Source organism: Arachis ipaensis, chromosome B06 (assembly GCF_000816755.2).
Source record: "Arachis ipaensis cultivar K30076 chromosome B06, Araip1.1, whole genome shotgun sequence".
Lineage (NCBI taxonomy): Eukaryota > Viridiplantae > Streptophyta > Magnoliopsida > Fabales > Fabaceae > Arachis > Arachis ipaensis.
Window position 1 is genome coordinate 87647963 of NC_029790.2, and position 11674 is coordinate 87659636.

The window sequence follows — 11674 nt, forward strand, 5'->3', positions numbered from 1 at the left end:
GTTTGAGAAAACCGAGAGTTCTTAATCATTGACTGGATTCTGGATTTTATAGTTTCCTTGGATTGAGTATGGTTGTTGTGAAAATGGTTATTAGAAATGATTTGAATGATTAACAGGCACTTGGTTTGGTTTGGTTGGGACCCGGAAAGGGTGGCAGAGTCCGAGTTTTGGAGGAGATGCTACCAAAATTTTATAAAATTGGAAGTTTCATTTGAAGTAATTATTTAAAAAAGGGTTGTTTTTTTAAACTTTATATGTTTTAAGATTGATTTATAATGAACGGAATGGAAAGAAAGATGATGAGGATTTTCTTTGAAATATAGTTTTTGAATGAATTTGGAAATGAGATTTGGATTGAAGAATGATTATGATGTTGAGAATGTTGAGAATGTTGAGATATGAACTTTGAATTATTCACATGGCTTATGAATTTGAAATATCTGAGATACGAGGTTCCCTAGATTAAGTGCCGTGGCTTGCCACCACGTGTACCAGGTTGAAAACTCGATACTCTGTTGACCCTACGACGTAAGTGTGACCGGGCACTATATAAATTCCCGAGAATGTTACCCCCATTGAGCAATATTGATTATTTGAGAAAAAACTATGCATAGACTCTTGGGGATGCACGTCGGGGGACAGTCTAAGGACAATTCATACTTTTCGGGTTGGCTGGATAACTGACAGATGAGCCTCATCAGCCATAGGACAGGCATGCATCATATGCATTTGTATGCTTTGCTTGGGTTTGAACTTGTTTTGGTTTGCCTAATTGCTAAACTGTTCTTAACTGTTACTTGAACTACTTGCTGTAACTGCTTCCTACTTATGCTTTCCTTGTCTGTCTTGCCTGTGTTTGTCCTGGCGTGTTACATTTGAGAATGGACTTTGGTGCTGAATTAATGATTGTGTTGTTTGATTGCGTGGTTGGTTTCTGATTGAGATTTGCTTATGAGAAAAGAAAGACTTTGGATTTCTTTAAATACTAAACGTTGGTTCTTTGAAAAGGTTTTGAACGATTAGCTATTAGATTTTAAAAGGATTCATAAGGCAATGATAATCACTGAATTTGAAAACAGTTCTCTTATTGAATATCTTCTTATGACAACTTTGAAACTCTGTGGTGAGACCGTGTGGTTAGGTTCTCACCCCCTATAGCTTTACCTTTTCAGGAACCGGATGAAGAAGCATTAAGAAGAGTTATACTGCGTTTGGTTTATATGTTGTTGTATTAATTAGTTTTTTTTCTTCTCTCGTCTTTGTTATTACAAGTTTGTAAGAGGGATAGGAATTGTATGTTTTATATGTATATTATATTATGAGTTATTATGTAAGGAGTCTTGTATATGAATCTATGCCTGCTTATATTTTTCTTAAAATAAAGTATTTATTTCCGATTTTCAAAGAAATCAGCGATACAGTATCGAGTCACCGACTCCTATTCTAGTATTTAGTATGTAATGTAGTCGTAATACTTCTTACTATCAGAGTAGCACAGCCGGAAGCGTGACTTCTGATAGTGAGGGTGTTACATTTGTATCATGAATATGAACCAAATTCTCTCTAACACAAAGCCAACACGTTAGCCACAGAGAGAACAAAAATTAAAAATAAAAGATAAAAAAAATGCTCACGCTATATCATTATCAGCAGCAAAGATGTACATAGCCATATTGACCAAATCCTCACTCAACCTCATATCTTGTGGTGGTTTGAATGAACAGTTAAGATTCTGCACAAACATAAAGGTTATCCACAATATACGTATTTGAATACTATGCCAATAAATTATTTTTAACTAAATCAAATACCTTTGTGATAGAAGTGTTCTTGAAAGCCATTTTTTTTGTTTTGCAGAGGTCGTTAACCATGCTTTATCTATGGTGAAAGTTAAAGGCCCTTTGCGTACTCTAATTTCCGCCATCTTGCTTGATAGTTGACCTTTGTGCTCAATTTTTGGCATTTTAGCTGGTCGTGCAAACACCATGTTTTGGATAGATGGTGGATTATTGACACTTGCCAATTTGTCCTTTTGCCTTACAAACGTACTCGGAAGTTCTTGCACAATTCTATTAGTTTTTCTATTTCTTTGAATACCGAACCTTGACTTTGGCTTCGATTTTTCTTCTCCATCCAGGCATGTTTGTGTCCCTTTGTAGAACGATGGTGGCAGATTGTGTAAAATCTCAACGTCCTTATTCTCGTCGGATAAATCCGTAAACACATAATGTTCGGACTTTATTTGCAAGGGGCAAGAGTTTTTTTTTTTGTTACATCATCACATGATTTATTCTTCATCTCATATAGGTTCGTATTGTCGAATTTTTCATGCTTCTCATCATTTTTACATTGAAGGGCGTTTAATTTATCAAGTGAGTTCTTCGCCATCTACATTGCCTTCTCCATCTCATCAACTCTCTTGGATAAAGACTACATTATAAAAAAGAAAATTTGCATTGGTATATATAATTAACATTGTAATTTATCATGAGTTAGATATATTACCTCTATTGCATGTAGTATTTGTTTCAACGGAGAATTTTCATTAATTTCCATCGAAGAAGATCCAATGTGATCGTCTACTACTTTTTCTTCTATTGCTCTACTAGATTGTAATTTTAGTTTTAGTAAAAATAGTTAATAGTGTTCTATGCTTGAGTGTTTATATATAGGAATTAGATTATGTTTCACACAACTAATTCTCTTTTAATAATTTAAATATGATAACCAATAATTGGTCATTTAACTTTAAATTAAAAATAAAAATATATCCAAAATTTAACAAGTTTCCACGGCATAAATTACTATCCCTTTATCTTGTATTAAAATAATAATAAATTTGATATTATATTTTAAATATTATCTTTTTAAAAAATATAAAATTAGATTATTTTATATAATCTTATTATTCTTAACTTCTTATCTTCTTATTTTTATTAGATAATTTTTTTAAAAAAAAGATAGAAATAAAATATCTTAAAATTTGTATTATTTTTATCTTATCTTATCTTTTATAACCGAATTTGCTATATATTCATCTTAAAGGGGTTATATGGTACCGTACAAGACAAAATACTATCTGAGTGAGTAGTAGAAGATTATTCCAATGAAAAATATGTAGGTCAAGAGTATGTTTAACGATATAACAAAAAGGATAGAAAACTTAGAATCGGTCATTGATGTTCTACACCAAAAAATTGATGTGATCATGGCACAACAGAAAACTTCCACAAATAGTAGTTCGATATTGGATCCTACTGTAGTTATGCATTCTTCGGAAAGTACAAAAACTAGTGATCTTACTAGTATCATGCCAATTCAATCCAAAAAGTTATTCCACTCAGATATTACTCGTGAAGCTACAACTCCACCTAATGGACAACCACATGTTAGAGTAGGAGCTGTACTGCCAAAGGTAACCTTATTTTTTTTGTCTTCTTTCTTTTACTTTTTTTTCTTTATTTTTTAGTGTAAGCTTGAAACTATTTTTTTAACTGCAGTGGTGGACACTTATTGCATTTGAACCTACTCCTTCGATGATGTTAACCGATTCTCAAGCTACTGTTGCAACCTATATTTTTTCGGATACATTAGATCCGTACGTGTGATTTATGATTATGTTTAATATGTAATGGTTTAAAAATTCTATGATTCTCCCAACTAACCATTTTATGACTTTGGCAGTTCTGAAGAGTTGGTAATCTTAGATGAAAAAGGTTATAGAAGTACATTTAGATGTCTTGTGCCGGAGAGATGTGTCGAATCACGAGTAAGTATAGAGATCAATGCACATTATACAATTTCTTGTAATTATATTTTTAAGCCTCTATTTACCTATAAACATGTTTTACATATAATTTTAACATATTGTAGGTTATAAACCTGGTGGCACTTATGATGACACGTGTATTTCGACGTAGGAATGAAGATCCAATTTGCTGGTTCATGCCTGAACATTTTGCAGTAAAGTTATCCCTATAATATTTTTAAATTATTAGTTAATATTTTTGTCTAATAGTTTAAGTGGATATACTAATTTATAAGGAAGTTCTTTTTTCTAGACTAAACCATGCTATGTACTCACACGAGTAAAGTGTATAATTAAATTATCAATTCAAAAATAGTTGTTAAATTGAAGGCATATTTTCATTTAATAATTTTTTTTGTATGCAGCGATATGCTTTAAGCGACAAATAAACACCAGCTGAGGTTATCTTTGATTTCCTTGGAACATATATGTCACTGAAAATTAGCCACGTCGTTAGGGTACAAGTGACTAATTTGTTTTCCATTAATATGCTGTTATATTTTTTCAGTGTTTATAATGGTTTAAGGTTTATTGCAGGTTTTTATCCCTATCTGTGAGGAACTACATTGGTATTTGGTTATTGTTGACTTTACAAGTCGTCGTCTAATCATATTGGATTGAATGTCTTGTGTCGGAAAACATCAACAACACAAAAGGACGCAATTAAAGTGGTAATTATTTGTTCTAAATCAGTACTTAATCTTCTGGAATCACTTAACAATTTAAATAACCATTTGTTGTAACTAGTACTCTTAGTCAATTTAAATCATTTACAATTCACTCTTCTTGTTTATTTTTTTGTCATGAATTCACTCTTGTACAGGCAACTTATTTAGAAGCGATGTTAGATGATCATATTTTTTATGATGATAAGTCTAAAGTTGTAGATTGCTCCACTTTTTGGCCTATGACACCTTTTGGCCTACCACTCAAAAAAATAGATCTTTAGTCTAATATTAATTTTTTTTAAATATCATAACTCGTTCAATAGATTATATCTTATATGTATATAATAACTATTTGTTGAATACTTTTTATCATAGGAATGATAGCGGAGTTTGGGTGACCGGTTGGATGAGAGAATGTACTTTACAAGATGACTTCAATATTCATGTCATATTTATAAGAAAGTATTTTTAAAATAATTTTTTCAACACACTTCTAATTAGAATTATATTGTTGGTGCTCTAAGCAGATTAACGACTCCACACGAATGAGACTTGCCGTGGATATGGTTTTAGAGGAGTACAACGATTTATGTCTTGTAATACAAGAAAATACTTGGCAATATAGGACCAAGTGGAAGCAGAGCATGAAGACATCTGGGAATGAGGAATTATCTTTTTAGATATTTTTAATATTTTTTTTTGAAAGACAAATTACTAAGCTATGTTTCATTTGTTTTTACACTAATTTATCCTTCGATATATTACAATTCTATATTACTAATTTCCTTTACTTTATCGATTAATATAAATTATTCATAACCTATATATTCCCGTAAATAACGATGAAACCAGTCACATGACCCAGGAGACTTCGGTTTTGAATATTATGGTAGCCTTATGTATTGGAATTATTATTATGGTCCATAAAATATAGGTCAGTGGTAACTCCGCACAATTAATTCTTTACCAATATAAATATAGATGCCTAAAAGATAGTTCATTTTGAAACATCTGCCAAATGCAACATATGAATTTGACGCATCTAGAAAAAATATTATCTTTCATTCAATCAATATAACAATCTACGAAGTTACAATGTCAAAGACATGATGACATCACAATAATAATTTGGTGTAAAGGCTATTAAGTGTTACAGCTTTTTCCTTTTTCATTTGTGTCGTGTGTGTATGTGTGTGTGTGTATGTGTTTGTGTGAGGGGGGAAGGGGACAATGAAGGAAGGAAAGGAACCATGATGGGGATGGAACTCTGAAATCAGTTCAAGCACACAGGGCAAATAAAGTAAAATGGTAAAAATCCTAACAAGTCACTGGATATTGCCAACTTTCAACTAATCCTAAATCCTTACCATGACTATCCGTATAATCTACTCACCAAATCCTAACAAGTCACTGGATATTGCCAACTCGCCACTCCAATTCACTTCTCTGTACAATATCAACACACGCTCAATATTCAACCTAGTGCATTGTGTTGTCAGAATCCAGAACTACTTAAAACTCTGAAAAATTCAACGTATGAACAAAAAATCATCTACAGTAACAAAAGAGTGTAGAGCACAAGAACAACTAATTCAAAGAAGATACCTTGCAGTACCAGGAAGTAAAAGATCAACTTCTTTGTCCCCAATGGAGTATGCCCTCAACGTATTTCCTCTAATGTGGGGTCTAGGTGCAGTGTTCATAGAGCCCGGTTCATGGGCAACCAACAGCAACCCTTTAGGAAGAATCAACTCATCCCCTTCCTTGACTGAATCTAGTGTACGTAAAGCAGGCCCAAATTCTCTCAATAAAAGACAAAAGAATTTTTCAAAAAGAAAAAGCAGGAAAAAGAACTTTGTAGCGAATTTGTAAAACAACTCAAAACAGAAATCATGAGTTTATGTTTCATCAGATCTGTCAAAGTCTCACTTTGTTTAAGGATATGACTGAGATAGCCTTTATAAACGTTCGAGGGATCCTGCCCAATGAGCTTAGGCTCACCTAATTCTTAAGAGCGATATTTACATGCTATAAAATATATCAAAAAACTGTAGATGTAAAAGATGTTATAGGTTCATTAGAAATATGACCAGCAAAACTTTTTTCCACTAGATGGAGTTATATATGTTCACTAGATATGCGACCAACAAAACACTTTTTCCCCCTGGATATGGTTGGCTATATAGATTAAATGAAACATTTGTCCTATCTGTAGAAAAATTTAATCAATAATTTCTAAAAGAAACTTCTTATGTCACATTTTAGAAAATTGGCATTAGAAATAAAAAGTGTATTTAATAATTACCTTCTCCAGAAGATAAGCTATCCTGTTGCTATAAAGATCCAGGATATTCCGCTAAGGCCCTTAGATTCTCTGGAGCTCTGAAATGTAATCCTAGCAAAAAGCTATAATCAATTATGTGTTGAGACTCTAAGAAAGTGCAGTCTAGAGAAATTTGAGAAAGCTATAATCAATTATGTGCAGAACATATTCCCCATGACCACAAAACGCACCTAATTGAGAAAATAAAGAAATTTCTATAGCTTTGCCATTTAACAAACAAGGAAGAAAAAAGAGCTAGAGAAAGATATTTGGTGTACCTTTTTCCCATCCCTTAGTTTTATTCGATGTACCCCAAAAAAATTTTGTAATAAGAGTATTCTCATGATACCCTACATGGTAATAGTATTTAGGAAGCATATTGAGATAAACCTACAAGAAGAGAACCAAAAGTACATTATCATGGACATTTAAATTCGCAAATCAATTCATTATTGATTGCCATAGAGATAATAACATAAATGTATCATCTACTTCTCTCTCTTTAACATAAAAGGAACTTCTGATGTTGGACTTCATGAACCTTGCCTTAAAAATTGTCAACAGATTAGTGCATCTTTCAAGAAAATAGCGGCCCACCTAAATAGGAACTTATGCAATCAATTATTTCTCCCTAAAAATGCATGTTTATTAAAATCATAAAATAAATGTATTTCTCCTGAAAATCACCATTCAATTGGGGTCCTAGTTAGCCACTTGGCATTAGATTTCATGTAGTTTGTCCCTCAAATTTGTCACACTCTATTATATCACTCTGCAGTCTATGTGCTATCAATATGATTAGTACACAGGGAAGTGCTGAAATAATCTGAAAGGGTAAGTCATGAGGATGTATAATGGGAAGTGTTGGACAAATTCATTCCACAATATATTGAAAAGATATCCTGAAGTTATGGTATCTATTAAATTCCAGGGATAGCCTAAAATACTACAAATTTTAAGGACATCCTATCAGACTAGCCACAAAAAAATTTAAATAAATAAAATACCAAAAACAGCAATAAAGATTCAGCAGTCGATCATCCATATTTTAAACAAGAGCTAATTGGAAAAGGTTGCAAAAGTAAGGAGACAGGAAAACAGATTATCAGCAAAGCATTTGCTATGCAGCCGAAAAACTGGAGAACATACAGAGTTAGAATTGCTGTCATCCTTGAGAATGTCTATCAGCATTCTTGCGCGGCGGGGGCAGCGTCTTGTGCGGCGGGGCAGCGTCTTGCACGGCGGCGGCAGTCGCAGGTTGCGGCGTATTGCGGCGACAAGAATATGCTAGTGAGATGTGCAGCAGAGGAAGAGGAAGAGAGAAATGCAGGAATTGAAATTGTATGAAAATCCTATTGGGCCTTTTCTTCTCTGAATGCTTCTAATGTGAGAATGAAAAGAAGCAGGGCGCGGCGGCGGCGGAGGCGTGTTGCGGCGACGGCGGAGGCGTACGAAATTTGCAGCAGAGGAAGAGGATGAGAATGGCAGGGATTGAAGTTGGATGAAAACCCTAGCTGCTTCTCTTTTCTGAATGCCTCTGTATCTGAAATAAAAAAGAAAGGGGAGGACATAGTTAGGGTTTTTCAATCCGCACTCTATTTCGAAAGGAAATTACTTCAATCTCGTTGATGCTCTCCAAAAACTCTAATTTCTCGTACTCAAAAAAAGAGAAAGGAAAAAACGTTAAAAACCAATAATTTGAGGGGTTAAAATCTAATTAGTAAATTTTTCAAAAAAAAAAAAACAGAGTATATTTTGTAATTATTTTTATGAAGGTTAATCATACTCCTACAAAAATGTGAGAGTAAAGAATCTATGGCCTTAATTTTAACAAGTAAAAAATATTTAAAATAATTTATTATCGTATCTTATGCACTATGATACTAAACATTGTAAATAATTAAAATTTTAATAAATCTTATACAATTATTGAATTTTATCCTATCATATTAACCAAACCATCCCTGTGTCACTGAGTTGACTAGGGTTTGTGAGTACTCCAACACTCCAACACCAAACCTGGCAATAAGGTACTTTACCCCTATTATTATTATTATTATTATTATTAAATCAAATCAAAAGTTGTCTTCAAAACATTCACTCACCTCCCTTGGTTCTTGGATCTTCGCTTTTTCCTTTCCATCGCTATTGCTGAACGAGGCAGAGAAGCAGAGAGAAAATCGTAACCCTAATCCGATTTCAAACAAGAGCAATGGAATCTGCGTCTCGAAGAAGTGGAGGAGGCATCTTTGAAGCCCTTTACAAGGTCCTCATGCGCCGCAATTCTGTCTATGTCACCTTCGTCATCGCCGGCGCTTTCGTTGGTGAACGGGTATCTCTTTCATTTCCTTCGCTTCAGTTGCAGTATCCGATGCTTTATAGTAATTGTTGAAATCCAGCTTTGTAGGAGGGTGAATTTTATCTTGCGGTTAAGGGAATCCATCTTTCAATTGCCACTTTATATAATTTATTGTTGTGATAATTCAGTTCTTTTTTTTTTGTTTTTTTTTTTCTTCTGAATGAATTTATGACTTTTATTGTGCAAGTTTATTCACATTTGAAGCTCCGATTTTTGTTTTTGGTTTCTTCCATGTTTATTTAAGATCTGTTTCTTCGGTTGGAATTGCTGAGTGATTCTGTTATTGGGTTGCAGGCTGTGGATTATGGAGTTCACAAGCTCTGGGAGCACAATAATATTGGGGTAATATGCCTGCCTCATGTTATGTCTTGTGGTTTATCTGTTGATTTTACTTGGATGCCTTGTCATGTGCTGCTTGCTTATTTGTGACGATGATATATTGGATCTACGATGAAACTTGGACGGGGTATTTTTTTTGTAGGTCATGTTTACATATCTTGTTAATAGTTTTGGCTTTATTAAGATAACAAGTTCTTTGTATGGTATATCCGTTAAAATGGATTAAGCTTATGCAACATCTACTGTCTATTCTATACCAATGCTCTACACAGTGGAATAAAACTTGATTGTCCTTGTACTATGGTTATTAAGTTATTAGTATCTCCTGATTCTGCAAATACACTTCATAGGCCAGTAATTCATAAATACTAATTGGAATTAGCTAGTATTGCTTCAAAGTTTTTTGGGAAAATATTAAATGCCTTTAAGTTGATTCTGCAGCATCTAAACAGACAAGGAGCATCAAAACTGGTAGGATGTTTTAGGGTGTGTTTGGCTTGCGTTTTTACCTCCTGTTTTCTTTTTTTTTCCTTCACAAAATTCTGAAAACAGAAATAACTGAAAATTACAATAGAAAATGGAAACACAAACCAAACAGACAGATTTCCTTTATTATGAAGTCTGGAAGCATAAGGAGACTACGCATTTGTTGGCTTAATTCGTCAGTTTTTTGCTGTGTTTCCTATCAGTACAAAGATATTGCCATTGAATTCTAAATTATATAATTGGTCTGTTTTTGTGTGAAACAGAACTTATTAATTGTTCTTTGTTGCTTTTGTGGTTCTTCAATTCTCTTGTCTTACTAATATCTTGGCATATTTATCATTTGGGATTTGAGTTATCTACCTTCCAGTTTCCTACTTTATTATCCTACTTTATCATGTCACCTGATGGCGTTTGCACATTGCCATTGAATTCAATTTATACAAATATTGATTAATTGTGTACAGTTTTACTGTCACTTTTGCAATTGATTCATCATGTTGTTTGGAGATGATGCAATCTTGACACGTGTATCTTGCATTGAACAGTATCAAATTGTATTATGTAAGTTTTGTTAATAACTTTATCCATATGTATTGCTTAGTGTATTGGTAGGCATTAGCCATCGCCTCAAACATGTGCTCAATCATGCCCCATATACACTCCTCACCTAATCTCTTTCTCTATATCTGTGGCGGCCCTTTGGCCTTACATTTTCTTTGTCTTGAGAACACAGAAACTCATCATTTGCTATGTCTTTCGCACATGATTGACCTTGCTATCATAATTTACCTCTTTCTTAAAAGAGGATAAATAAAATGGTCACATAATCCATTATTATATTTTTAGGCAGACCATTTTTTCATAATTAATGATCAACTAAGGTTCTTTTGTAAACGGAGTAACTTTTATTTTCAAGATGATCAAATACCGAGTAGAAATGCCATTGTTGATGAGTCAAAAGTGGCTATCATAAAATTTTGCCTTGGTTTACGTGCTGTTGATGGGGCTTGTTAGTTGAGAGGGAAGAAGGAGAATGAAATGAATGAGGGAGATCATTGTGTAGTGCACTTATTGCGGGCTAACTATTTGGGTTGCATGTTTGGAGCATGTGCCCATTTCGTATTTTCATTTGTTTTCCTTTATTCTATGTTTTCACAGAAGTTTAGCGGTAGTATGTATGTGAGCGATAATTATGGAAAATTTGTTCCATCAATTCCATCCATGCCAGTGAATATCTAATTATCAAGCATTGTTTAAGAGTTGTGGTTTTCATGATAGAGTGATGGCTACTTTTACTGTCAAACTTTTTCAGTATTTTTAACCAATTATATTTTCTTATGCAGAAACGATATGAAGATATTTCTGTGCTAGGGCAAAGGCAATCCGAAGAGTGAATTGTTGGACCATCTTTTAGCTATTTTGAGGTTTATTATTCATGGAATTTGAATTGAACATCATGAGCTGGAAGTAGCTTCTTTTTTTGCTAATAAGTATCTAATAGTCTTGTGCTTTGCTAAAACTGCTCACTGGAAATATAGAACATTGAACCAGTTCAAAGCTATGTATTTTTTTTTTTTCTACAATTTGGAAAGAAAACATTGTGTTATTGAAATCTTTGGCTTCAGTGTTGAGTTATCTTAATTTTTGAAGATTTAGGAATAAGAAAGTACTTTCTGTCTAAATATGTCAGT

General features: G+C 33.3%; 1 protein-coding gene and 1 long non-coding RNA gene across 3 annotated transcripts; one reads left to right on the plus strand and one right to left on the minus strand.

Annotated features, from left to right (window-relative positions):
- On the minus strand, positions 5592–6932 carry LOC110263386. Its single transcript, XR_002348924.1, has 2 exons — positions 6782–6932; positions 5592–6250 (listed from the first exon to the last, which is right to left on the minus strand). It is a non-coding gene; the product is annotated as an uncharacterized LOC110263386 (long non-coding RNA).
- On the plus strand, positions 8731–11659 carry LOC107604638 (cytochrome b-c1 complex subunit 9). 2 transcript variants are annotated; one of them, XM_016306270.2, is made up of 4 exons: positions 8731–8829; positions 8964–9131; positions 9453–9500; positions 11327–11659. In XM_016306270.2, the coding sequence occupies exons 2-4, from the start codon at positions 9012–9014 to the stop codon at positions 11375–11377; spliced, it is 219 nt and encodes a 72-aa protein (XP_016161756.1). In that variant the 5' UTR covers positions 8731–8829; positions 8964–9011; the 3' UTR covers positions 11378–11659. The 2 variants fall into 2 exon arrangements, with proteins under 2 accessions (XP_016161756.1, XP_016161755.1); XM_016306269.2 differs by having other exon boundaries at positions 8802–8829; positions 8892–9131.

Bases quoted from the DNA above. Each gene is read 5' to 3' on its own strand.
- LOC107604638 (XM_016306270.2), top strand. From the start codon at position 9,012: ATGGAATCTGCGTCTCGAAGAAGTGGAGGAGGCATCTTTGAAGCCCTT. The intron at 9,132-9,452 runs GTATCTCTTTCA...ATTGGGTTGCAG, and splicing joins GCGCTTTCGTTGGTGAACGG to GCTGTGGATTATGGAGTTCA. The intron at 9,501-11,326 runs GTAATATGCCTG...TTTCTTATGCAG, and splicing joins GGGAGCACAATAATATTGGG to AAACGATATGAAGATATTTC.